This window comes from Trichoderma aggressivum (assembly GCF_033847375.1).
Source record: "Trichoderma aggressivum f. europaeum strain CBS 100526 chromosome Unknown scaffold_009, whole genome shotgun sequence".
NCBI lineage: Eukaryota > Fungi > Ascomycota > Sordariomycetes > Hypocreales > Hypocreaceae > Trichoderma > Trichoderma aggressivum.
Genome location: NW_026946375.1, coordinates 257694 through 285289, shown reverse-complemented (window position 1 = coordinate 285289; position 27596 = coordinate 257694). Strand labels below are relative to the sequence as shown.

At 51.8% G+C, this 27596-nt stretch overlaps 7 protein-coding genes across 7 annotated transcripts; 3 read left to right on the top strand and 4 right to left on the bottom strand.

The window, feature by feature from the left end:
- Positions 1-268: 268 nt before the first annotated feature.
- On the top strand, positions 269-1292 carry Triagg1_3205 (CAZyme family GH128; the record flags this gene model as incomplete). The annotated part of the gene is made up of 2 exons (XM_062897472.1): positions 269-885; positions 944-1292. 2 exons carry the CDS (start codon positions 269-271, stop codon positions 1290-1292), a joined length of 966 nt encoding a protein of 321 aa, XP_062757729.1.
- A 2871-nt stretch (positions 1293-4163) lies between these two features.
- Triagg1_3204 (uncharacterized protein) lies at positions 4164-5649 on the bottom strand (the record flags this gene model as incomplete). The annotated part of the gene is made up of 2 exons (XM_062897471.1): positions 4164-5554; positions 5628-5649. 2 exons carry the CDS (start codon positions 5647-5649, stop codon positions 4164-4166), a joined length of 1413 nt encoding a protein of 470 aa, XP_062757728.1.
- Positions 5650-7873: 2224 nt separating this feature from the next.
- Triagg1_3203 (uncharacterized protein) lies at positions 7874-11412 on the top strand (the record flags this gene model as incomplete). Its single annotated transcript, XM_062897470.1, has 4 exons — positions 7874-8074; positions 8134-8333; positions 8389-8997; positions 9051-11412. The coding sequence occupies 4 exons, from the start codon at positions 7874-7876 to the stop codon at positions 11410-11412; spliced, it is 3372 nt and encodes a 1123-aa protein (XP_062757727.1).
- A 1039-nt stretch (positions 11413-12451) lies between these two features.
- Triagg1_3202 (uncharacterized protein) lies at positions 12452-13327 on the bottom strand (the record flags this gene model as incomplete). The annotated part of the gene is made up of 1 exon (XM_062897469.1): positions 12452-13327. One exon carries the CDS (start codon positions 13325-13327, stop codon positions 12452-12454), a length of 876 nt encoding a protein of 291 aa, XP_062757726.1.
- A 1914-nt stretch (positions 13328-15241) lies between these two features.
- On the top strand, positions 15242-15559 carry Triagg1_3201 (uncharacterized protein; the record flags this gene model as incomplete). Its single annotated transcript, XM_062897468.1, has 2 exons — positions 15242-15248; positions 15315-15559. 2 exons carry the CDS (start codon positions 15242-15244, stop codon positions 15557-15559), a joined length of 252 nt encoding a protein of 83 aa, XP_062757725.1.
- A 435-nt stretch (positions 15560-15994) lies between these two features.
- Positions 15995-17596, bottom strand: Triagg1_3200 (uncharacterized protein; the record flags this gene model as incomplete). Its single annotated transcript, XM_062897467.1, has 2 exons — positions 15995-17180; positions 17235-17596. The coding sequence occupies 2 exons, from the start codon at positions 17594-17596 to the stop codon at positions 15995-15997; spliced, it is 1548 nt and encodes a 515-aa protein (XP_062757724.1).
- Positions 17597-19066: 1470 nt separating this feature from the next.
- On the bottom strand, positions 19067-21491 carry Triagg1_3199 (uncharacterized protein; the record flags this gene model as incomplete). The annotated part of the gene is made up of 3 exons (XM_062897466.1): positions 19067-21018; positions 21073-21256; positions 21447-21491. 3 exons carry the CDS (start codon positions 21489-21491, stop codon positions 19067-19069), a joined length of 2181 nt encoding a protein of 726 aa, XP_062757723.1.
- Between the last annotated feature and the right edge of the window lie 6105 nt (positions 21492-27596).

The window sequence follows — 27596 nt, the reverse complement described above, 5'->3', positions numbered from 1 at the left end:
GTGTTTTTCTCAATTAGAGGGATAGACAAAGTTCGCTTTTGTTCAGCCTTGATGTCCAGAATTGCGCGAGAATGATATTTCCTTGATCGCTTCGCTCCAATTACCCACAAAGAAGAAGATAGAGCTGGTTGACCATCTCTCCTGACTCGCATTCAACACCGCTTCATCGCGAATCTCAAAGTTCCAGGCGATCCGACCCCACGTCAGCACCAATCTCAATCTCACAAATCCCTGCTCTTTTGCCGATAAGAGAAGAAACGAAATCGTCATGGTCAACCTTGCTCTTGGTCCCATTCTGCTGCTCGCAGGCCTCGCCAGCGCCCAATCCTCCGATAAGCGAGGCCTCGTCTTCACGCCCAATCCCGATTATCCCACCGACAACCAGATCTGGGTGCAGAGTGGCAGTGATTTAACATGGTACTACAATTACCAGTCGCAGCCATCGCCGGAATACACCTCAATTCCACAAGACCAGTTTGAGTTTGTGCCCATGATGTGGGGAGTTTCGGCCAACCTCAGTGACACGACATTCCTTACCCAAGTTCAGGCTCTCATCGACCAGGGCACAAACATTACGCATGTGCTGGGCTTCAATGAGCCAGACGGCTCGAACAGCAACGGCGGGAGCGACATTCAGCCCAAGGACGCCGCTCAGGCCTGGGTGGCTAATTTCGAGCCTCTGGGCAAGATGGGCATCAAGCTGGGGCTGCCGGCGACTACTGGCGGGCCTGACGGCTTGCCATGGCTGAAGCAGTTCCTGGCGAACTGCTCTGAGATTGTAAGCACTGGGAACCAGAAGAAGAATTGCACGTGGGATTTTTTGCCTGTGCATTGGTATGACAACTTTGCGGGAATAGCTTCGCTTATCGGAGAGAGGAGGGCCACGTGAGTCTTTGTTCCCTATTTCGATGCAGATGCAAATGCTGATGTTTGTCATGATTAGATGGCCTGATGCCGACATTTGGGTGACGGAATACGCATTTGCGAACCAAGATCTGCAGACAACGCAAGAGTTCTTCAACCAGACTCTCGATTACTTTGGCAAGCTGGATTATATCGCCCGGTACACTTACTTTGGTGCTTTCCGCTCCAAGGCGTCCAACGTTGGACCCAATGCGTCGTTTTTGAACAATGGGGGCCGGCTGACTGACATTGGGTCTTGGTATCTTGGCTTTGGCGCGACCAACATTAAGCCTACGAGTACCAATGCGGCGTCCTCGACAGGCATCGTGTCTGATTGGACTATTGCTGTGATGGGATTGATGGTGGTGTACATGAATGGATTGGTGTAGACGGTTTCGCTTTTGAAAGGGCAAGACATGATTGTGATGACAGGGAAACGAAAATGGTATGGTATCTTGCGGAGTTATTGCGGGCATTTAATGGTAATTTTATGGCACTGTTGAATTGGATCTAGAAAGGAAGCATAAGCGCATATTATATATGAAGTTGGACTGTGTTTTCTACTTAGACATGAGCAAATTGTTATTGTATTGAACCTTCAGACACTGGTAAAGGCAGCTGACATTGGCTTGAGAAAAGAAGTAGGGCAATGGGTTCACATTGACGTTAAAGAGCCAAAAGAACTATAATTGCCTGACAAGATGCTAGTTGTAAGCTAAATGTACCTAGGTATGTTTAAGTGGTGGCACGCTCGTGGTAAATGTCAAACGAGATGTGGTCGATGTTCAAGGCCGAGTTTTTGATCTTAGTGACCACAAATATTGCCGACAATACGGTAGAAGTTTGCTGATATGGAATAACTAACTAAAGAAAAGAGCATGCTAGTTCATCACCTTTTTGAAGGTGTTGTTAGCATCGGAAGAATTGGGCAAAGGCCGGAAACAATGTTGCATGGCGAGAGTAAATGAAGTTAAGAAACTTGATGAACATGGTCTACTTCGAGGTACATATATAGCCTGGTAGGCTGCAGAATCAGTGACTGGCTGTATCAAATGCTTCCATGCTGTGATAACTCATTACGCTTTAGTGAGTTACCATGCCGTCAAGGTCATCGTTATCTGAAACACGCTGTCGAATTGCAATCTTAATATTGTATCTTGATTGACATTTTGAACATCGCACAGTATTGAAGATTTACTGTGCCCCAAACACAATATGTTCCAATACTGTTTGACTAGCTTGGCTACAATGCCTCTGATATGTCAGATACGGACATGGTAACCAGGCCACAGGGAGCCTCCACGATGGAATCTTTGACTCCCAGCAGCATTAAACAGGCCAAATAATGGAAACATCGTGACAAAAGTCGTTTGTAATATAATTCTCATTTTTCAAGCAGTCATAGTTTTGATGAAGACGGCTTTTGCTCATTTGAATCACTAAACACCAATTGCCTGCGTTGAACCGATTCTTAAATGATGGATATGCAATTAATAAGCAGTACATTTAAGAGCCAAGTAAAGAAACACGGCGAAAGTAAGAGAAGATGGGCGGTTTCCCCCTTCGCTCTTCCCAAGCGCATGCTGGCACGTAGATTTCCCCCAGTTGCACAGCTCCTTCCACTCACAACCACTACAAACTCGTTTCCGAGACATCACAGAAGAAGGAATTTCCAAACAATCAACATCGTTACGCCAACCAACTGCTTCACAATGCATTAGTACTGGTACAAGAAGCAAGCGGGCTATCTCCATTATGCCGAGGGAGACAGGGGGCGACGGTTTGATTGGAAAATGCCCCCTTTGCAGATGAACAAGGTTTGTTCCAGAGCCGACTCCCCCTTGATCTGCCGCGAACATGTTAATCTAAGCTTCACTTCTAGCAGGGCCAAGTCATCATCGTGCCGGGAGAGGTTTATTGTCGCTGGCGAGGCAAAGACGGCAAACGTGGCCGTCTCTGCGAGAGTGTTTGGCACCACTTGTGCACCGTGGAAGAACAAACTACTAATTTAACCCCAGAATAATCGTTTCAGCACGTACGGATCGCTTCGTAGGCATTACCGGCATGTTCACGAAGCAGAACCGGAACCTGACACAAAAATTGGCTTCACTTATCCCTACCACCTGGAACTTACTGGTAAGGACGGCGTGAGTCTTGAAGTTTTGGCCATGGCTGAATTATTTCCTAGAGTGGTATGAATCACTTGCGCGCGGCATTCAGCCCTTTTGGGTACCCCAAAAACCTCCTAGGACCGCTCCTCTTCCGACCGTAAGCGATTTGAAGTTGATTTTCGGGGTGTTTGCATTGCAAATGCTAATTCTTGATAGAGCAAATCAGACGATAGTCCCGCAACTATTTCCGGTCAATTGCCAACTCCCGAACAGGAATCGCCATAAACAAAGTTGCGGAATTTATACGGATGCATAAAGGATGGGAGTATCTCATACAACCAAAAGACTGTACAATATGCACATCCTCTGAAGCCCTAGTCATGCACAGGTTACCGGCAATCGCCCGTTTCCTCTTCATCTCACATGTGGGGTATTCAAGCAATAGCTCTCTCGATTCCACTTGCGTTCCATACCTATATTAGATATGCCATAGCGAACGATGGTTTTGCTATACAAAGCGAGCGTGTAAAGAGGCCAAATAGTTTGGCGTATTTGGCTGTGTTGGCATCAACTCCTTTCCGCCTCGGAGGGCTGTGGATGAGCGGGCTGGCGAAGCGGTTTCTGGAAGACTGACAAGATAGGTGATAGTACATCGAGAAGAAAGAAGGGATGGGTTGTGGCCTTGAATAAGTATTTATTGTCTACGTGAACTTTTGGTAAACGACCTTTTATCTAGCCGCAGTGATTGTATGACCAGTGACATATATCTTGGACGGCCACGAGCTATTAGCATTCGCACGAAGACCATAAATATCTTGTACAGATATAACTTATAGTCCAGTGCATCAAGATCACTCAAATTAGCCTAATAGTCTGATGAATCGCCGATATTTCCTTACTTTCCGGGCCTGGAATAACAAACCCCAAACCAACTCGCCGAAAACCACCACCTCCATCATCATTCGGTATCAGCAGCAAAACCGCATATAGCATCTAGGCTGCTCATTAGCTACTTCCTGATTGGCGTCTAAAAAATAACATAGTTTGCTCTTACCACATTTTTTTCAGTCTCCATCTCAATCCAACTATAGGAATGCACAACCGAAATCAGGTTAATTTTCTGTCATCAACGAATATTAGCATCAAGACTTACAGTGTATAGTCTCTCCACCCTTTGAGAAAAAGAATATGCACTTTTGCATAATGCTCTCTATCAAAGACAGCTACGCCGATAGTTCGAGTCTGTCTGAATGTGATTTGGATCCAGTGCAGCGAACCTGAACCTTTCCTATATGACCACATCGAAGATAGTAGATCATGAAACATCTGCTCGCTGGTCCGGGTTGGTTTCCTAGGCTTGGCCACGGAAGTTCTAACCTGTGCCACATAGCCATCGACCCTCAAGACGCCGAAAGATTCGATAATCGCTCGCGTGCGGCATATTGGCTGCCAATCGTTGTCGTGAACTACCCAAAAAGATTTTGCCCCCCCTTTGGATGCCCAGGACCAATGAGGCACATCCGTCAAGTCTTCCGAAGCCTTTGCCCTATTCTCCATTGTCCAGACAAGCTGTTCTAAAATTCTTGATTCGAAGACACCGAGGCTGTACTTGTCGTTGGTCTTCTCAAGATGCGCCTGAGCTAGTCCTTTCAAGGCCTCTAGGCGGTCTTTCTTGTAGGTGAGCTTACGGCGGGAGTATTGCTCCAGTATAGTCTCCCACGAATGACTGTACTGCCCCATATCATATGGATATCTTTCACTAGACTCTAACATCTTGCATTTCCATGATATGCCATCTGGCATGTAGTGCAGAACCCTCCGTGCAAGATACCACTCCTGGAGCACCCATCCTCTTTGACACAGTGGCCCGAACTCTGGTGATTCATCCCCATGAATACGCATCGAGAGCTTCAAAGAGCCAGCCGTCTGCCCTTCTGCTAAATAATACGGAACTTCTACAGTAGTTGGGCATCTGCGTTTGGTCGAAAAGCAGCCTTCTTTTGGATTCGCGGCTCCAGAAGCAGCTATCACCAGATATGCGTTGTGATAAATTCCTGCCATTTTGGCAGACTCTTCCGTCCAATCATCCTTGTCTCCTTGTATGATGCAAAGGCTGTCAATCCAGAGATAGCGAATACCAAGCTGACGTGTCATAATGATGGCATCCTGAAAAGTCTTTGGCAGACTGTTGAATGGAATGCCATTCAGATGATCGTTGATGTTATCCCTTGTTGTGACCAGAGTTTGCGTACCTTCTGGACCCCAACAATAGCTGAGGGCGCAGAATTTCCCTCGCTGGCCGTTGGTTTCCAAGAGAGAAACAGACTCCTGATTTAGGGGTCCAATGTCCAATATTCGGGTAGGTAGTTGTGGGCCCGCAGCTTCGTTTGGAGAGGACTTGGAGAGAGTGCCTTCACAATCACCATGTTGTTGAGAACATGTCTGCATCCAAGATCTGATGAAATCGAACGCCTCCGGGCAGTTGTCGCTTGGTAAAGGCGGCTCGGTGCAAAAGTTGCCAGACAGGGCAGCAGGAGAGCCTAAACGAAGCTTTAATACTGGTCTAGACATTTATCATTCGAATAAGGAAGCATATGCCTGTGTGGTACATACCGTCATCGCTCCATGCCGCCATTTCGATGCAAGGTCGGTCTAAACCCCAAAACATCACACAGGTACATGGAGTACCGGATGTAATCTTATGGAATCTCTTGTATCCGAGGCTTATGAACTTGTATGATATTAGTTTCTGGGGACCGTCGAAGATGTAATCATATATCATTTTACACAGGCGGCAGTTCCGTGATTCCGCCCGCAGCCTGTCGACATTCAAGAAAGAATCCAGCCCAGGCCATACTTTAAGTCTCTGAGAAACAGCCTGGGCGAACCCGTGACAGTCACGACACAGATCCATATGGATGTAAATCGGATTTACTTCCAGTCAATCTTGATCATGGCAGTAAGAGTGAAGCAAGCTTCGCATGGGCTGCTCAAGGTTAAATGGCAGGATGTTATAACCTAGTAAGGCATATTCCATATCCCAAGGCATAATATCGTTAGGTACCGTTTCTGCCTGATTTACCGCTGAACAGCATCTTGGAGTGTGGCGATGCTTAATTGCTTATTGGTAGACGGGCAGGCATATTCAGTAGAGCCAATCCAACAATAACGGCACAAGGCTCGCCTTATAAGCGGGTTTCTCGCACTGTACCGATCGCTGCCTCGCCATCCTGCCCAGTTGTAGAAAAAGCAAGCGGGCGGGCGATGTACACCATATCATTATAATTATCTAGTAAATAGGTGATCTCCAGTAGAGCTTAGAACAATTTTGCCTTGCAACTGTCGCTAGAAGCAAGTCAAGGGGTCTTCAAGCTCATCAGTCTAGACGATATGGCTACAGTGTATAAATCACCAAGTGTGCATCGAAAGGCATACTACAAGGCGCATACATGGTCAAATTGGGGCAGATATTGAGACATCGCAGCAATGATGATGCCAATACCCAAACCAACAAAAAAGAACGACAAGTGTTGCCTGTGTACTCAGCGCGAAAGGTGTGGTCGCTCACTAAGATACTCGAATTCGAAAAAGATGATGCGGCCCAGATAATTACATGTATGTGAGATCCAAGGTTTACTGACTAATCTATCATCGAACGTTTACAGTCTTGGAGGGAAACCCATCCAATGACAGCTATGATTAGATCTAGGTGAGTCTACTAGATATAAGTAGATGGAATGAATGAATAATCAATCCATCCAGAGCCCATTCTTTCCTTCATCCTCCGCTTACCACGCCCAGAAAAGCACAAACTCTGCTTGCTCTATCCCGCTATCATTCATAAAGAACGACGCCTTGGCGGAACCATTCCCGACCAACCACAACCTCATAAACTCAACTCCAGCCCCCCCCTTCCCTCTTCCACAACGGTTCTTCCAGAAAGGCCCAACCAAAAATCACCTCCCTTTTCGCCACACTGTCGAAATCGCCCCCCCGGGAACGCCAAGATCCGCCCCAAAGTCAATACGGAATAGCAAAAACCGACTTGGCGACATCCCCCCTCCCCTCGGGCGGCCACGCCATTGGCTGGAGGGCGAATAAACTCGGGCTAGACAACTTTAAATAACCAACCCGCTTGATAACCAGATCTTGGCTCTCATCCGCCAAGATTCGATGGCGAGGTGTTGTCGTTGTTTCTGGCTTGTCGTTTCTTGGGAAGTGGGTATCCGGGGTGTGTTGACTGCGCCAAGGGTGGAGATGGGGTCTTGAGGCTCTTGGCTTTGTCTTGGGAGTCGGGATGATGTGATTTTCTTGTCTCGTGTCTGAAACTTGGTAGTTCGTGATGAGGCAGTTGAATGTCTGAGACAGCCTCGTGCTGAAGATGTATCACAGCAGCCTTCAGCCGTGACGCTGCGTAACGGCCAAAAGAAAAGGGTACCACCGCATATATCGCCCTGCTGGATGATCAAGTCGTACACGAAGAGGAACAACCCGTCAACACCATGCAAACCATCCTCCTCAAGCCTCCGCGCTCATCGACCCGACGCCAAGGACACTAGTTACCGGTCAGACCCGCCCTGATACAAAGCCATGACACCAAAGTTCACTCATGATGGCAAGGCTTTACGCTCGTGGCAAGCCTCTTGTCAAAAGCCAGCATCTGTCCTCCAAGTACTTATACCCACTGATTCCCCGCATATTTCAACCTAAAAGTCAGAAAGTCAGAAACTTCTATTCAAAGTTCTTCTGTCCAAATATACTTTGTTATAGTCAGAAACGCTGTTTTTTACCCATCTCTCATCTATGTACAGCCATAGTATTATCATCTCCCACTTTATTAATAAGAGCCCCACGCCCTGATGGCGGAGTTCCCCAAGCACCCATTCCTGCTCACCGTTGAAGAGACTGAGCGGGCCCTCGGAACGCATGTCGATCGAGGTTTGCTCTCGGAGCAGGTGGCTGACCTGCAGGCGAGACATGGCACGAATGAACTCGACGTCGGCGGGACTATACCGTGGTATAGCATTCTCGCAAAGCAGATTCTCAATGCCATGATTATTGTAAGATGATGTCCCCCCCTCCCTCATCGTGCTGGGTAACTAACATGATTTGTATCCAGGTTCTCGTATTTGCCATGGCTCTTAGCTTTGGTATCCAAGATTACATTGAAGGAGGTGTCCTCGCCTGTGTCATCTTCCTCAATGTCACCATAGGCTTTTGGCAGGAGTACCGTGCGGAAAAGCGCATGGACGCTCTCCGCGCCTTGTCTTCTCCCAGCGCCATGGTCCTTCGCGATGGCCACACTCAGGTCATTCCCAAGTACGTTTCCCCAATCAATCATGTATTTCAATTGGATGCTAACCAGATGAAACAGCTCCCAAGTTGTCCCCGGAGACATTATCCTCCTCAAAATGGGCGACACCGTCCCCGCAGACCTGCGCCTCTTCGAAGCCATGAACCTCGCCTGCGAGGAAGGCCAGCTCACCGGCGAGTCCATCCCGGTCGAGAAAATCACATCCAACGACATCACCGTCCACGGTTCCGAAACGGCCGCCACCTCTGAAGGTGAGGTCGGCATCGGCGACCGCATCAACATGGCCTACGCCACAACCGTCGTGCAAAAGGGCCGCGGTAGGGGCATCGTCGTCGCCACCGGTATGGCCACCGAAGTAGGTAAAATCGCTGCTTCGACATCCAAGAAGAGTCGCAAGGCCGGACGTTCGATGAACTGGCGCAAGTACGGCAAGAAGCAGCCTGTCGTTGGCTTGTCGAAGCGCATCTATGACTTTGTAGGCAAGTTTCTGGGTCTCACGGTAGGAACGCCGTTGCAGCGCAAGTTGTCGGCCCTGGCCTATCTTCTCTTTGGCTGTGCCGTGATTCTCGCCATGATTGTCTTTGGTGTCAACCACTTTAATATGCGACACGAGGTCATCATCTATGCAACCTCGTTGGGCATCGCCATCATCCCCGAATCCCTTGTTGCGTGAGTCTTTCCCTTCCGTCATCTGACATCCTTCGACTAACTCTTTTCTCCAGTGTCCTGACAATCACAATGGTCGTCGCCGTCACCGTCATGCGCAAGGCCAACGTCGTCGTCCGCGACCTCTCCGCCCTCGAAGCCCTCGGCGGCGTCACCAACATCTGCTCCGATAAGACCGGAACGCTGACCGAAGGCGCCATGATTGTGCGCCAGGCATGGATCCCTTCTTCTCACGTCTACACCGTCCACGACTCTCAGAGCCCTAGTGATCCCACAAAGGGGCGCGTCGTTTACACGCAGAGCAAAGACGAGACTCCGCAAGAGCCCGTGGAAGAGAAGAAGCGCGACTTTGACAAGGAGCGCAGTGCTGCCGTGCTCAAGTTTGATGTTCCGGATGAGAAGCTCAATATCTCGTCGTCGAAGCAGCCCCCAAGCCCGGAGCCAGAGACTAAGATGACAGATGAGTTGCGTGCGTTCCTGCTCTCTTCTGCGCTATGTAATCTTGCTACTGTGAGGTTCGATCAAGAAGAGGAAAAGTGGCAGACTACTGGCGAACCAACCGAGATTGCATTACAAGTCTTTGCTCATCGCTTCAACCACGGCAAGAAGACTCTTGAAGGAGAAGGCTGGAGGCAAGTCGCCGAGTTCCCCTTTGACAGCTCCATCAAGCGCATGTCGGTCATCTACAACGCCCCTGAAGCTGAAGGCAGTTTCATTGCCGGCTCGGATAATAGCATCGTCTTTACAAAGGGTGCCGTAGAGCGCATCCTCGACATGTGTGCCTTTGCTGGCATTGGCGAATCTCAGCAGCCCATGACAGACGAAATCAAAGAGTCCGTTCTCGGGCAGATGAATGCCCTCGCATCGCAGGGCCAACGCGTTCTTGCTGTGGCATATCGCCCATGGGAGGGAAGATTCACATCCAAACAATCTAGCTCGAGCTCTGCCGAAGAGGACGACAAACTACGCTCGACAGTCGAGCAAAACCTCGTCCTTCTCGGCCTTGCCGGCATCTACGATCCCCCGCGTAGGGAGACTAAGCCTTCTATTGCCGAGTGTTCTCAAGCTGGTATCAAAGTCCACATGCTTACTGGTGATCACCCGGAGACGGCCAAAGCCATTGCCAAAGAGGTCGGCATCATCCCTCGAAACCTCAATATCCTGCCCGAAAGCGTCGCGGCATCCGTCGTAGTCAAGGCTACAGAGTTTGACAAGATGACAGACGCCGAGATTGACGCGTTGGAGGAGCTTCCGCTGGTCATTGCACGCTGCGCTCCGGACACCAAGACCCGCATGATTGAAGCGCTTCGTCGGCGTGGAGCCTTCATGGCCATGACGGGAGACGGCGTCAACGATGCGCCGTCTCTTTCTCGAGCAGATGTCGGCATCGCCATGGGGTCGGGCTCCGACGTAGCCAAGTCCGCGGCCAAGATTGTCCTCACCGACGACAAGTTCAACTCCATCGTGGCCGCGATCCGAGAGGGCCGCCGCATGTTTGACAACATCCAAAAGTTTGTGCTGCACCTGCTCACGTCCAACGTAGGCGAAGTGATTCTCCTCGTCGCGGGCCTCGGCTTCGTCGACGACATGGGCTTCTCCGTGTTCCCCGTGTCGCCCTTGCAAATCATCTGGATCAACATGGCCACGTCGTCGTTCCCGGCGTTTGGGCTCGGCCGCGAGGCCGCGGCCCAGGAGGTGATGCGCAAGCTGCCGCAGGACAAGAAGCGAGGCGTCTTCACCAACCAGATCATCGTCGACATGATTGTCTACGGCATCCTGATGGGGGCGTGCACGCTCTGCACGTTCTGCATCATCATCTACGGGGCCAGCGGCGGGAACCTCGGTTACGACTGCAACACCAAGTTCTCCGACGCGTGCATCCCCGTGTTCCGGGCTCGAGCGGCGACGTTTGCGCTCCTGACGTGGCTCATCCTCATTTCCGCGTGGGAGTTTAAGAGTCTCCGCCGGTCCATGTTCCGTCTCAACCCCAACGACGACAGCTTCTTCCCCTTTTTCAGGGACATTTACAGCAACCGGTTTCTGTTTTGGTCCGTCATCATCGGCAGCCTGTCCGTGTTCCCCGTCGTCTACATCCCCTTCCTCAACACGCGCTTCTTCAAGCACACGGGCATCTCCTGGGAGTGGGCGCTCTCCGTGGGTTTCACGCTGGTGTTTGTGACGGGCATCGAGCTGTGGAAACTCGCCAAGCGGCGCTTCCGGCTGCTGGAAGACGGTGCCGTGCAGAGGGGCCACTGGGGCCAAGGGGGTCCGGAAGACGACGGACCAAGATTCAAGAGGACGTTTTCCATGTCGAGCTTCAAGACATGGGTATCGTTCTCGAGGAGGGAGACAGGGGACAGTGTCATGATGCGAGCGACTACTCAGCCTCGCGTAGCACATGTACCGGTACAGGTATGAGGGACATGCAGCCCGCTATCATCTCCTATCAAAGACTTGTGTGTTTAGTTATGAATCGATTGTCATGTGTCATGTGTCATGTGGCATGTTGCCTTTGTTATATAGATTTCGGTGTTACCAAAGTAGTAACAGTAGTAGATAGAAGAAGGTAGTGAGAATAACAGAATGTTAGCCAAAGGCAACAACAGCACGGTGGTCCGATATGTCTGTTCACTTATCTATGGCTAATTTAGTAGCAGCGTGAAAACCGAGTCATTCGGATAAAGCATCCGAGCATCAGAGCATACGAGACACGAAAGGATGTGTCCGGGCATCCGAAGAGGGATTTATTTTCGGCGTATAGTTTTAAGGGGTTGAAGATGCAAAATACACCCAGCAACGGCAAGGCAGCACGCACGAAGCGATCGTTTCCCTTTGTAGACTGACTGATTGATGACAATTGTCAAAGCTTACCGTAGACGCATGCGCTGTAATCGATGTGCAGGTATTCGTATAAGCCGTATCTAAGAAGTGAATAGTCAGCTGAGCGACATGCAACGCACCGTCATGTACCCCCAAAGTGTCATCTTTTGGCCGTTTGCCAGTCATGCTGAGCAACAGGGCACGTGTGGTCCAGATCCGGCAGCCTTGGGAGATAAAAAAGGCGGTAATTTATTTCAGTGGGACGATCCCTGTCCGGTGTGGGCAGAGACGCGGGGGGTGAAGCAACGGTTGGGAATCATCACTCGCGGCGATTGGTTGGCCAGGACCGGAATGAACGGGTGATCTCTCTTTGGTGCTGGTTGTGGGCAAAGACGGGGCAAAAAAAGACTCCATTTCCATCACCACCACCCCTGAGGCTATCATGGCCCGTAATCTGCAAAAATGCTATGCCAAAAAAGTAACAAAGTGTCCAACCATCGACTCCTGTCACCCACCCACACACGTCCACGCACGTCCAAATCCAAAACCTCGAGCTGCATCCTTATCCAAATCCAGACTAATACCAAAAAAAAGAGAACCCATGTATAACAAGGAAATCCGTCCAGTAGGAGTCGCATTAATCGGTCAAGTTGTAAATCTTCTGAATGTCTCCGAGAATCTTCTTCATGTCGACGCTCAAGTCGGTGATGCGGCCATCCTCAAAGTTGAAGACCCAGCCGTGAACAATGGGATATCGGTTCTCCCCGAAGGAGTGCTGGACATCGGCCGTCTTGATGACGTTGCGGCACTGCTCGACGACGTTGAGCTCGACCAGACGGTCGTATCGCTTCTTCTCATCCTTGATGGCATCAAGCTCCTTCTCGTGGAGCCTGTAGACGTCGCGAATGTTTCGCAGCCAGGGGTTGAGCAGGCCCATGTCCTTGGGAGTCATGGCGGCCTTGACACCTCCGCAGCTGTAGTGGCCGCAGACGACAATGTGCTTGACCTTGAGGTGGCGCACGGCATAGTTGATGACGCTCATGACGTTGAGGTCGGTGCTGATGACCAGGTTGGCAATGTTGCGGTGGACAAAGGCCTCGCCAGCCTGGAGGCCGGTGATTGCCTCGGCGGGGATTCGAGAATCGCTGCATCCGATCCAGAGATACTCGGGCGACTGGCCAGCAGCCAGGTTGGTGAAGAACTCGGGGTCCTCCTTGAGCCTTTGATCGGCCCACTGCTTGTTGTTCTCAAAGAGACGCTGGTGGTTTTCACGCAGGTAGCGCTCAACGTCGTTGTCGTTTTCAGCCATGCCGGGCAGACGAGCAGGAATCTTTGCGTTGGGGGCACCAGAGCCAGAACCAGAAGCACCAGTGGAAGAGGAAGACGAGACGTTTCGGCTGCCTCCAGTGGCAGGGCGGCGAGCCGGCTTAAAGCTCACGGAGGGCCGGTAACCAGGATTAGGACGGGAGGCGGCCAAGCGCAGATGCTGGCCTCCGACTCGAGAGGGAATCATGTCGTGCCTGGGGGCTGAGAAAGATGGCGAGACGAGGGCAGGGGGGTTTTGGGGGCCTGGTCGGAAGGGGTCGGACGAGTCCGCGGGCTTGGGAGAGACGCCTCTGTGACGAGAGTGTTTGTATGTACCGGTACCAGCGCTTTGCCGGAAGAGTACGAGCGAGCAACAGCCGCGCGAGGAGCTGGAGGAGCGATACCTAGTAATAGATAGCGAAGGCAAGGTACAGGGGTCCTAGGGCCGGTGAGGTGTTTGTTTGTGACGGGGAACGGATGGTCAGGCTGCAGGTAATCTGTCAGATTTGCTGCAGGCGCATCTAGCAGAGGTCGAGATGGCAGACCAGAACGGATGACAGAGGCAGAGGAGCCAGAGCCAAGAGCACGAGCGATGGCCTTGGTGCGGAAAAAAACAAGATGGAGGGGAAACGCTTTGGGGTTTTGGGCTGCCGTCGGTGCTTTATCTGATGGCCGATCCGCTGGAGAATTGGGGGCCACAGCGGGCTCCCGACGCTGTGGGAGGGGGATCTAGCGGGTGGTTTTTAGGCTCTGCTGCCTTGAGCCGTTGGGGGAGGCCCTTATCGCAGATTCGGCTATCAGAATCACAGATCCGCGAATAAGCGGCATTGAGATCTGGGCCGGTTTCGGTCAGCAGCGCAGATCGTATGGGGACGGGCGGCCGATTTCCAGGCTAAAGACTCGATCTTTGGCTTCTACTGGGTAGTGCTCGAAGCTGCTTGGTGTCATTACGATTGCTAAAGGGCCAGTTCGGCAGGGAAATTTGTTGAATGCGCTAGACTCAACTCAACAGCGCTGTCAAGCTCAACCTTGATCTGCATCCCGCGCACAAAAACGAGATATCCGAGTAACTAGCCAAAACTCCACATGCACGAGACGTCATCGCTAGTGCCGAGTACAACTACAACCCTCCAGTTTGACGTTGCACGTTGATGTTTGACTGTTCCCGAGATAGAACCGCGGCTCAATCACAGCTCGGCATGGATTTTTCTCGGCAATACGCGATGCTGCATCCAAGAGACGAAGAAGAGAGAATCGTCAAGCTGCACTGCACCGCGCCGCATCCCCTGTCTCAACCCAAGAATGTTGAGTCTGACCAAGCACGTAGAAGTGAAAGAAAGTCAATTTCTGCAGAGTATATTCATCTCACCTGCTCCAGATTTCCCAGCAAGTCTCCATTTCCGAAAGTGGTCTACTGCAATAGCATCTATCAGAAAATCACATTGACAAGGTGTAATACCTGAGCCACGGACTTTGAGGGCTTGTCATCGGCCATGGTGGTATCGGCCTCGAAGTCGGCGTCAGTGTCCTCGTCGATGCTTTGTTTTCCTCACTCTAGGCAAACAAACTTCTCCTGATTAAAGCGATAACAAAACTTCATTCAATTCACAGCTCCAGCTACCATGATTACATCCAATTACTGATTGCCTCCAGTTACCTAGAGCTCGGGTAGTTGCCGCGCCAACTCCAAGATACACCAGGGCAATCATGATGCGCTTTCTCTTCAATGTTGATGCTACCGACAGGCAGGTGCCCTAGATAAACCGAATATCAGACCCAAGATACGATAGATTGATGCCATAAATTTCTCGTCTTTCAAACTCTGTTTCCTTCTTCTTGGCAGTCTACCTAATGTTATGCTCGACAATACGAATTTTACAACGCGGCTGATCAAACGAGTTTCTCTTCCAACAATCACTAATTACAGAAGCCACCAGTATCACTCATTTCCATTTCCAACAAGTCCCAGTACTTCAACAGATCTAGGACAATTCCGAGGGTGACAGCGCTCCACACGTCAAATTATCATTGTCCAAACCAGAGACACCAATCATTACCGAGCTCCCGTCATCTGTCACTACCTCCGTGCCTTTGTAGTATAAAAAAGCATAACCCGACGACAATGAGTGGTGAGTTTCTTCAGCAAAGATTGCACCACGATTCCACCAACAACTGACTCTGTAAACTATCCATAGCTGAGAAGATCAAAGTACTGGAGGGTCTAGTGGCCAATTTACAAGTGCATATCGCGCAGCAACAGAAACAAATCATTCAAATGCAGCGTCAGCTCCATTTCGACACGGAAATTCGGCAAATCCTGGTGCAGCAGATGCAGCAGATGCAGCGAACGCAGAGCCAGCAAAGCCAGCAGATGCAGCAGATGCAGCGAACGCAGATGCAGCAAGCGCAGAGCCAGCAGACGCAGCAAGTGCCGATATAGCAATTCCCGAGGCCGCAGATGCAGACTCTGTATATGCCGCAAGCGCAGGTGCCGCAAGCGCAGAGGCAGCTAAGGGAGATAATACAGCTCCACGAGAGTCAGGAACCACTCCCTTTATATCAATCTATGCAGCGGCAACCTACCGAGAATGTCACCAACGAGGGCCGGTGCTCTATATGTGGTGGTGTCGGCCATCACGCCAGAGGTTGTCCTGAAATGTCAAGGATGCGCTAATACTATACTCAGAGGCATTGGTTTCTTCTTACGGCACCTATAATCGATGATGAACAGGTCTTGCAAAGTAGCTGTGGCTACCCCTGTTCTTTAAAGCGAATATTCAGCGAGAGATGGCTGTCAATAGCGGTACATGTAGCTAGAGATGCTTGTCAATAGCAGTACTTTTACGATTGGTATCAAGGAAATACACGTCAGGCACTAAGCCATGACCCTATCGAACCAGATATAATCATCCAGCTCCTCCTCAAACATAATCCCAACCTTCATAGCAACATCATTCTCAAACCGAAACTCGGCTCTCATCGCCGTCCCAACACCCCCCACCACCTCTCTCATGACGGCAACATACTTGGTCTGCTCGCACACGTGCTGCAGCTTCACCGTAAAGACATACGACCGATCCGAGCAATCGATAAACAGCTGCTCATCCCTGACCTCAACCACGACGCCCCGCCACCCAGGGTTCCAATACTCGCCCGTGTACGCGCTCAGAGGCATCTTTTGCGGCTCCGACTCCTTGATGCCGGGGCACAGCTTCTGCCGCTCTGCTTCCACCTCTTCGGCCTCGGTCTCGGCGTCTTCGTTGGCGTTGGTGTCGTATTCGTCGTACTTTTTGCCTGTGTTCTTCTCGTACATGACCTTGTCCCAGCTGAGCCTCTGGTCTTGGGGTAAACCCAGTAGTTGGTCGATGAGTTCTTGCATGAGGACCTCGGCGACGAAGCTTGCGTCGTCAGAGTTTCCAAACATTGCGCCGCCGAAATTGAGGTCGGGCATGAAGAAGTGGATGGTGGAGGAGCCGGCGATGCCTCCGTGGTGAGCGACGACCAAGTAGCCTCGGTAATGGTGTACTTCCCAGCCAGCCGCGTACAACAACGGAGACGTAAAGGGGAGTAGCTTGTCATAGTTTTGGCTTATAATGGAGCGTGGTCTGATGATTCCCTTGTACACGTCCTCTGTAAACGGGCCCTCCTTGTTCATAATGGCCCGGACATACTTGACGTAGTCGTCGACGCTGGTGATGATTGAACCCGCCCCTTGAGCCTCTGGTGCATCGGGGATGACAAACGTCGAATACTTGTTAGCCTTTGCATCCCACCAGTATCCAGGACTGATGCGGTCTCCCAGCCCCTTGGCACGCGCCCGCTCCGGCTGCAAGTTGCTCGAATTCATACCCAGAGGCTGGAAGAACCGCTGCTCAAGAAAGTCGGCGAAGCTGATGCCAGTCTTTTGCTCTACGAGATAGGTGGCCACGGTAAACATCATGTTGCAGTACATGAACTTGGCCCTAATAGGAGCCGCAGTGGCCAGATTCCTCAAGTTTCGCGTGATAGACTGCGCACTGTCTGTGTTCTTCGCCCTAGGGCCAAGATATGAATTATCATTGCTATAGGAACCGTGTTAGTACCGCATCAGCAAAAAGGCGGGCAACTGTGCTCACGGCGCCAATCCGCTCCTATGACTCAGTATGTCATCAACAGTAACGCCTTCATACCCCTCTCCAGGCATGACAAACTCGCCCGGCAGCAATTTCGCCATCTCGGCATCATACTCGACGTCGGGAAACTTGTCGTCGGCAACGAGCAGCGCAACCGACGCCGCGGTGAGAGACTTTGACGCCGAAGCAATGTCAAACAAGGTATCGGTGGTCATTGGCCTCTCTGGCTCAAGGGAAGCCATGCCAAATGCCTTGGAGGCGGTGACATCTTTGTGGACGAGGGCGATGGCGAGGCCGGGGACGTGGAATTTCTTGATGAGCTGCTCTGCGCGGGTTGAAAAGGCGGGAGAGTTGAATAGATCCATGGTTGCTTGTTATTGAGGTTTTATTCCCGGTTTGTGTTGATGCCGTGTAAGAATACGACGTTTAAGTGATTGAAATACCAAAAAAAAAAAAGACTGATTTACGGTTAATATTTGAAAACAAGTCTGGCCTATAGCTACATAATATGCATCTCGAAAGTCTCCAAGTGAGGAGTTGCAGATCATCGCTCGGCATCGTACCACACTTTGTCCAGCGAATCGGAGAAACCCCCATTTAGGAAACACGCCGTCCCATCGTAAACATCTAATCGATCCTACAAAACGGGGTTGCTCAACTATAAACGCACGGCGAATTGACTCATCATATGTGTCAAACATGGCCGAAGGAATTGGAGTGGGATTTTGGGGGGCTTGCGCCAAACCAAGAGGGGCAAACCGCGCCTCCAAGGTGGACAAGATCTTACATGCAGCTCAATCTAATCGATTCATTTCCTGCAAGTGTCCATGAATACTCGATTGGATCACCATTGTGAAAGAGAAAAATTAAAGTCAAATAATTGTCATTACCAGCGCGCTATGAGACCGTATGAGCCACGATAGCTCCATTAAACCATCATCGCTGTACCCGATATACATACCTTAGGTAGGGTATATATATATACACACACACACATTCATGACATACATACTCCAAAACAAGTGAAAAGCAAAAACAAAAAAAAACCAACAAAGTAAAAGCAGGTGGTGTAGCCGTCCATTTCCATCCCGTTTCCCAAACCCATGTCCCCAGCCCTTCCTTTTAGGCCGTGACGTTTCGTTCCGAGCCGAGATCCGGCTTTCCCAGCCATCAAGCGTCCATTACCATATACTAACTACTGACAAAAGGGTATATAATGCCTACTCAAACAAAAGAAATAAACAAGAGGCGACAGGGACGCGATAGAACAGTGCAAGCAGCGTTTTTCTTATGCTCCCTGACGTTGACTGTGGTAACAAAGGGACTCCATCAGAAGCCTCTAGCTGTAATCTCATCGCCATGAGATTGACCAAACATCCCACAAAGATAGATAGGGCAGAGTCTGGCCATGATCACTGAATCAGGGCGTTGCATGTCGCAGCAGCGCATCAAAGAAGAGCGCGCAAACTGCACACGCGAATAGTCTAGAGCTGACTGCAAATAACAAAAATAGGTAAATCGGCACTTGCGAAACCTTTGTTCCCGGTATTCAAAGCGCCGAGGACTCCATATTTGCGCTCTTGGGTAGCCGATGCCCGATTGGGCGGGAAATGGTGTAGCGGACCGGGCGGCTGACTGGAGTTGATGCAGCCACATGACTTCGACCCACGACGTCAAAAACATGTTCATGGGATTCGATGACTCCAAGAATAACAAGCGACTTGCGACGATGATGACTTTTGATCATGAGAAATAAGGCTTGTGCTAGAGTCATCATGCTTGAGATGAAGAGCTGCTACGGCCATGACGAAGAGAGACGAGCTGCCGTCATGCTCTTACGCTCTATGCGGGCCGTCGCCATAGGTAGAGGTGCCATAGACCGACGATGCGCCAGGCGGTTGCTGAGAAGTGAGGTTCGCATAACCGCTGTCGGTATAGGCCGCGGGCGCGGTATCCCATCGAGGGGGCGTTGCGGCCGCAGCGTGGTGGCTGATCGGCGTGTGTAGGCCAGTGCTGCCATAGGGACTGGCTGCCACTCCTCTGTCATAAGCCGACACGGCGGGCAGCTGTGCTGTGCTGGTGTTGATACGCATGGAAGGCGGCTGCTGAGGGCTGTGGTGGTTGCGAAGCGTGGGACTGAGACCTCGAGCCGTGCTTGTGGAGTAGACCGAAGAAGGCGGCCAAGAGGACAGCTGTGAGCGAGGCGATGGGATCGCTTCGTGAGCAGCCGAGCCGTAGGCAGAGTGCAGCGGGTACTGGCTGTGAGGGTCTGCATGCGCTGAAGAGAGGCCGTGTTGTGACCCGATGCCGTGGTGACTGGGCGGCGTGGGCAATGTGGCGTATGACGAGGCGCTCGTGGTAGCAGGGGGGAGAATGCTGCTGGGGCTGGCGCTGTATTTGCCAATAATCTTCTTGAGTGCTGGCTCGAGGGCCGTCCAGGGAAACACCTTGACATCCTTCTCGATGTTTCGGGGCTTTGGGTGAGGAAAAGCCATAATGATCTTGAAGAACTCTTCGCTGTCTGCCTTGGCCTTGGAGACGGTGGATGGGTGGAATCCCTCCAGATTGCGGCGGATGCGATTCTTTTCCTCGACGCTGAACCGGTTCGGCGCAGCTACAAGCTGCTCAAGCAGATGGATGGTGTCGACGGAGGTGACGTAGCATTCCGACTTCTCTGCCCACCAGATGCACGAGATGCAGATGCTGTTGGTGGGTCTCTCGTTGACGGAGACGGGCTTGAAGCTCACGTTGAGGACTGCTCCGTTTTGCGTCTTTTTGAACATGACGATCCGGCGACGGTTCTCCCACTCGTTGTGGTTCCAGTCTCTCGCCATCTCGCTGAGCTTGCCGCGAATGTTCAGAACCGCCTTGGGGGTGTAGAGAGACATGGAATGGTAGGGGCCATTTCCACCGCCGTTGGTGATGGTGCTAGTGCGCACTAGCTGAGGCGTTCCGCTGCTCCCTGATGACGGGATGGGAAGGTGGTGGTGTCCGGTAGATCTCCCGGACATGGTAATGGGATCATACGTGGACGAACTCCTCCCCACCGTCGCCAGCGTGCTCCCATACGCACCATGGTGAGCACGCCGGTGGTGGTGATGGTAGTGCGGAGGGTCGGTAAAGCTAGACGTTCGGTATGTGGTGATCATGTCTGTATTGCCTTGGGCAAATGTGTTGCCGTATTGGCCTTGCGCCGGCGGATACTCATACGTATTTGTAGCCGCTGCAGACGGTACCTCAGTCTTCGGTGAGGGACTCGCCTGATCCACCTCGGCAGCAGGTGTCGTGGTGTCATCTTTGGGCAACCTGTCTGCCCGCGTGATGTCATCCCCAGACCCTTCCAGGTAGTGAAAGGTCCCTATGCGCGAGATCTCCCCTACTCCTGCAGGGGAGTCGAAAACAAGTGACAGAGACACGCTGCTGTTACCACCTGACGGCGGTGCGTCAACACTGCAAGAGTAAACGAAGCCATTATTATCCTGAGTATCGCGTATGAGATTCACAGCATATTTTGCGTCTCCAAACGTGACCAGTGGCTGTGTAGAAGGTAGGCTAAAGAGGTCATCTTGCGACGAGATCTTTAGGCTGACAGTAGTTCCGCCAACTCCAGACGTGGGATGGAAAGAGACCACTATGGGTCCTGTCGACATGTAATGAGCTACGGCGTTGTTATTTGCAAACGACTGCTGGTTCATCTGTGCATATTTGTCCGTCTGTGAGGTTGAGAATGGCTGAGTGGGATACGGTTCGAAAGCGGCCGCATCCTGGTATCGCGTGGCATCGTAGCCTAAGGCCATCTTAGCAAACTCCCTCTTCTACTTCGCCGACGCTGAAGACTCACCATTCAAGGAAGGTAGCTGAGCTTTGCTGTAGGCCATGTTGAAGTCGCTCGGTGGGGAGTCCCGGTTTGGATCCCCCCTTTGTGCTGCCTGAACAGCTTCCTCGTATCTGAGAGTCAGGGTTTCTGGCGATCCAAACTCGTCGTCGACGTCGACAATGATAGGTTTGTTTGGTAGAAAGCCCGGCTTCAAAGTATATCTTTGTCAGCTTCTTCGTCAAGGAACCAAGGTTTCAACTCGACTTGGCCTGCCTCTGGCCATGTACAAAACAAGAGTAGCGCAAAAAGAATTGAATCAAAAGACTCTGAATCTTCTTTTTCTCGTGGTGTATTCCCAAGAGGACTGATATTGGAACAAAGTCTAGGATGCGACTCACCTCAAAGAGTCTGTAGGATGGAGACTGGAACTTGGCAGTAGACATGAAGATGTTGGAAGATGGAACAAAAGCGGTGGAGGGGGGACTGATTAAGGGAAAAGTAAAGTATGCAGGCCCTCTCTGTCTTAGCTAAGAGGCCCTGGATGACAGTAATGTTTTAAACTAGGTCTTTGACGAGGTTTTATCCCGCGAGGATCATGGAGCCAGGATGGGGGCTCCCTTCCTTCGCGTAGCTTGGATTCGGAGATTTGATATGCGACAACCCCAGAGACTAAGTTGAAGAAGGCCTATGCTTTTGGACTCGCAGTGACCCGTGAACTGCTGATGCCTTGTAAGTGACTTGTTGTTTTTTCTTGTTCCCTGCCAAGGGGTGGGTTGTAAGTGAGACACTCACTAGGTCCGAAGGAATCTTACTGGGGAGCCAGGAGGTGCGAGCAATGGCGGAGAAGTGTTCCGATCCTACACAGAAACACTTGCATTCCAAAGAGATAGCAATCCGGTATGCTGCGAGGGAGAGGCTGCTTTCCCTCTTCCGCCGTACGCCTGTAAATACAAACGGAGTCCGACGAGTGAGTGGTTGCCTATCGGCGTTTAGGGAGCAGTCAAGGGCGGAGGAAGAGCATAAAGCTTCTAATATCGACAAGAACAGAACCCTGTTGAGAACGAAGAGCTGATGTCAACCCCAGAGCTTTACAAAACGTGACTGCCGGCGTGGAAGCTTCTGAGCTAGTAGTGTACGACGAAGAATATCTCGTCATGAGGTTTCACTACAGACCGAATCAAACAAGTTAGCATTCTTCGTATCCCAGTGCTAAGTCAGTATCTGGTATTGGCGATCAACATAAGCTGGGACATGCATAGCGATGCGCCAATGCAAGGGAGAGTGACGCCGAAATTGGCCATCGGAACGAACAGACATACAAGCGGTAACGTGTGAGTTGATGGAGCCTGAGCACCTCTGCGTGTGTCTAGTAGCAGTGGAGTTATTGTGGCAAGATTCGCTGGTGCGCACGGGAGCTGTTCGCCATCAAGGAGATGGATATCAGTAGTGTTCGATAGCAGAACTCAGAGCGGCAGCCTAGTCGTTGCGGTGATGGTACCAATCCGAAAGAGAAAGAGAGTGAGGTGTGGGCATAAACACAGCCGAGCCAGCAAAACCAAGCAGACAGAAGAAGGGCGAGCCACATATGCAGGTAAGATTGGGGAGAGTCAAGGTCTCAGGCTTCCACTTAGATACTGCTGTCAAAGTGGGAAAAGAAGGAGATGTGAGATGCGAGAGGCGTTTCTTTTTGAAGGCCGGATGGTACCTGCGAGCCGTCTTCTTGACGGCAGTTGATCGGCGTCAAGCAGAGCCGGGTACAAAAAAGCAAGATGGTTAGGGCGATGTGAGCGTGAACGGGGTGGGCAAGGGAAGGGGAGTTGGGGTTTTTTTGCGAGGCAGATGAGCCAATCAATGAGACCTTGGAGGGTCTGGTTGCTCTCCCACAAGGGCAGTCTCCCTTGGGCGGGCACGTCAGAGAGAGGTGCCACCTCAGGGAGAGGATAGATGGACTGACGGGGCTATAATTTCTTCCTCTTGTTCCCTTGTGGACGCTGGTTATCGCCAAGCCCAGGTTCATAGGGGCCCTGCGAACCGCAGCGGCAAGGGCAGGGCCGCATTGAGCGGAGATAGCTCTGACGCCAACAGATAGATGAGGCCTGTCTGAAGATACACAGAAAAGCTCGGATCGGATCTAACAGCATCGCATCTGGGCAGGGCACCTTGAACAGCGGCCGACGATGGGCGGCTGTGGGTCTGTAAAAAGAAAAGAAGAAGCACGCGCATCTGGGGATAGCAGGGATAGAAGAGGGCCACGACCAAAAGCGACAGTAGCCTTGTTTTCTTCGTCCTCTACCCTTGGTATGCCAGATTTGCACATCCAGAAGGGTGGAACCGGCAAGGATGAAAGAGCAATGAGCGGGCGATGAGAGGGGGTGTAGTGCAAAAGGTGCCAGATGCGCGAAGCGGAGCTCGGCAATCATCTAGGAGAGGAGGGGACTCATACAAGCACAGTAGCCCTATGTCGACAGAGACCACAAAAGGGTCGGACGGGAAGAGGATGGCCAGCTATGGGCGGGTGCTCCATATGGGAACCGATGACCGGTTCCCCTTCCAAAGGTGCGATTGCATTAGAGGCCGTCATTGTGCATTCGCCTTTTTGCAACCCGCAATTTCATTTACTCGAGCCTCTCCGACAGGGCTTGTAATGTCCGCTCGTATGCCAAGGTCGTGATATAGGAGGCCGGGGCAGTGACAAAGCAAGACTCGGACAACCCCGGCAATAGCCGTGGCATTGCTATCCCTTGCTGAAAAAACACCAACACGCAGAAAGCAATAACATTGTAATAAAGTCAAAAGTCACCAGCTCACCTCGGACGTGCGGGAGCCAAGAGCTCTTCTAGGCTCTAAACGTGGCCCTATGTCGGCCGTAGACTGCTCAATGTGCGTGTAAGTCGTGACGGCCGCTACTGCAATTAAGCTACTACCGGTCCAGGTATACACTGCGGGTTTGCTCTCGCGTCGTCTCGACTTGCCGGGTGTGGCTGTATCCGTCCGTCTATCCTAGCTCTCTCCTAAGCCCTGAAGTGGTCAGCCCAAGCCAATGATTGGTGTTGGTCGTGGCACTCCAACCAGAGCACAACCAGAGCCAGAGCCACTTGGTCGGGCTTTGGCGGCGGGTCACCGGTAGCGGTGGGCCTCGGCAGCACCGCAGCGGCCTTGCATTGCAGCATTGTAGCATTGCAGCACCGGCTGGGAAAGGGATCAGCAGCCAGGAGATGCACTGAGATCAGAGCTGGGGAGTGCCCTCGACCAGGCCAAGCTTAGCGCCCATCTGCCACCTGAAGACCGGCGGGCCAGGAGAGCAGGGATCCAAAGAGGTTCAAGCGCCTCAGCTGGACAGGGAAGACCCCGGGCGCTCATCTGCTTGCTCAGGCCGCGGCAGGGCAGCACCTGTAGTACGAAGTACCTGTACGAGCACCAGTACTCGCACTGCTCGTACTTTGGCACTGGATCCTCCGGAAGCTGAAGTGGACTATTCTCATCGAGAACTTGATGCTTATGCGCATCGAGGCAAAAAGGGATTGCGGTAGTGGCTCCGAGCCTCGCCATCAAGGGAGAAGAAGAAAACACTCAGCCTGGCGACTTACTCGTACTCTGTGCTCCAGACTCCCTCGCCAGAGCCACCGTTTATCCCTTCGAAATCTACCTGGCAGGCAATCTGAAAATCGGCCTGAGCTAAGCGGAGCGGCCGGCAGCGTGCCCCGAGGGAGCTGCAGGAGGTATTCTGACGAGGGGGTAGTGGGTGGTAATTCGATGTGGTGTGCAATTCCTGCGATCGGAAACTGTCTAGGGCAGATCAAACCCAGCCAAGGGCCAAAGAGGATTTTTCTCTGCCAAGATCGGCGGCAACAGAATTCACCCCTCTCCTGTTTGGTATCGCCGTCGTCGGCTAATGAGCGTTGCTTTTTCCCTAATCACATCCATCGGTCAGCGGCTTATCACCTCATGGAGTGCGGGCGAGATCTGTCATTGTGATATCTGCATCGCTTCAACCGCAGCAGCAGGGGGCCGATGAACGTTCAATTAGAAGCATGCGACCACGCCCCGCCGTCAACATTACATGCCGTCCAAAACCTGCTGCCTGTTTTCACATCTTTTCTGCAGCTTGTTTCAACTGCACGGACCAAAAGGTCAAGACAGACCTTGATGGTACCAACATAGGCATCGGCCTGAACGTTTATTCGCCCAAAGGTGGATTGCCAATCCTCTATGACTGGTTTGCCTCTCCAACATCCTTGGCATATCAATGGGGTGATGCATTGGGAATAATGGAAAGGGAAACATGTCGATGAATAAAGAGCTCTGAAACAATACAGAATAGGCATGTAATAGACAACTTTGGTGAGAGAAAAGCAGACATACTTTGGCGGCTCGGAGTCCTATGGCGGATATGTCACTCCAACAGTCTCGCTCGTGCAGCGATTGGTAGCCTATTTTGCGCTTTCTTGTTGTCGATCTAGGTTATAGTAAGAATATTAGTATGAGGTGAGGCGTCGACTCATGTTAGTTGACGCTCATGTCTCACCTCTTTCCTTTCTTTTTTTCCACTCTCTCTGCCGTAGCGCTTGCTGCAGTCGTCGCCTGTGTCCTTGACTCTAGGAAGAGTTGTATTGGGAGATGTTCGTCCGTAGGATGACAGGAATGATTCTAGATACAATGTTGAGAATGCCTGGTAACGAACATTTTATACCCGTAGCTCTTTTGACCTTGCGAAACCCCATCAATCGCCAACCCAGTAGACAGGCGTGTGATGAAAGTCTACCGCTCTCCCACAGATGGATGGACTCAGGTACCTCTGGAGCATATCGACGATGCATGTGTGGAGCACTTGGATATACATTACATCTGACCTCGACGGCCACCAAGCATGGCGAGAGAGGCGATGGGTGTAACTTGGCGGTAAATAGACCCAACAAGTACCTACCATGTGCACACAACGAGGAGACGACACTGGCCATGGAAGTCTTGACTTGAGCTCCCGCTCTGGTGAGGAGACTACAAGCGGACCCTAATCTGATGTTGTGAGAGGTGTGAAGAGCATAGTCGAATTTGACTACTGGTGCCGCTACCACGGTGGAAGGGTGGCACGCGGATTCGCATCCGAGGATGTGAATCCATGGCAGGGATATGATAAGGTTCGGTCCTGGGAGTAGTCGGTGACCAGTCCCACGAGAGGCGAGGCAGGCATCCAGAACATCGTATACGAGCACTCGTAGTCAAGGTGAAGGAGAGTCGACCAAGCACGGCGCACGTATCGCTGAGCACGAATGCGCCACTTCGGCTCTTGAAAACGGGCTGACAAGTCGAGTGGCCTTCATTTTGCAGTCACGGGTCAGCCATGCCAGGGGGCCAATTCGCAGATGCTACTCTAGCACGAGAAAAGAGAGCTGGCTCCTGCTAATCTGGGTTCTCTCGGGAGATGAGGAACTGCTAGCATCACAATCGGTGTTCGTAGCGTAAGCCCTGAGCGTGGAGAATCGCCATGTCAGGGCGGCAGTTGGAGCTCGCGCCGTCTTCGTCCTGGGCCCGAGAGGGGGAGTGCGGTGACGATGGGCGTTCGAGGGCCAGAGGGGGGCGTACGCGCAGCACGGAGATCGACACAGGGGACGGGGACTCGGGCACCTGAATTTGCAGGGGGCTCGTCTAGCCCAATGACGGCGCGAAGCTTGCGCGCTTGTAGCGACGCCGTGCTCAGTCCATGGAGAGAGAAGAGGAGAGAAGGGCGTCAGACAGGACAGACGGTGATGGCGATGGCGGGCGAAGGAGAGGAGAGGACAAGAGAGTCGCAGAGTTTTTCCGTTTCGGAAGATGGTAGGCGAGCGTGAGGGCGGTGGGCAGCGAGCACGCACTTGGCCGGCACAAATCAGGTGGTGAGCTCCAGGTTAGCACTGCAGCGCTGGGGAACGACAGGTGCTGCACTTGTACAGACAGCCCTTGAAACTCCGGATTCTTGCTCTGGATTTTATTAAAGCTGGATGGACGCAGCATGAAGATGAAGCTTTAGGCTACGGGCTTCAACATTACAAGCTACTGTGCTTGGTAGAGAGGTGGCAGCTCCATCATCGGGCTAGTGGGCTCGGTAGCATAGAGGCTGCTCAGCTCATCCCAGGCCGGAAGTGCCAGCACTGCGCCCATCGAGAGAAAGATTTATATCGGACTCACTCAAGATAATGCTCTCGTCAGGACCAAACCCGGCAATGATGTCTTGCCGAGTGCATGTATACCTACTAACTTGGGCCTACCTGTCTCTCTCTTCTCGTGGGTAAGCTTGGTAAGGTAAGGAAGACAGAAGACACCGAACCGCAGCATGTGCTCCTCAGACGCTTCATCCCTCCCTCCCCATCCCATCCCAGCTTCTCAGGGATCCTCACCTACCCCGTACTCGCACGAGCACATGCAAGTGCTGAACCACAAGCAGTGAGTGGCGGCTTTTGCATCTACGAGTACATCCGCATCCATCACTCAAGCCAGACATGACCACAGATTCTGAGCACAAAACACACAAAACACACAAAACACCCCCCCTCCCACGCAGACGGCCGCGGCGA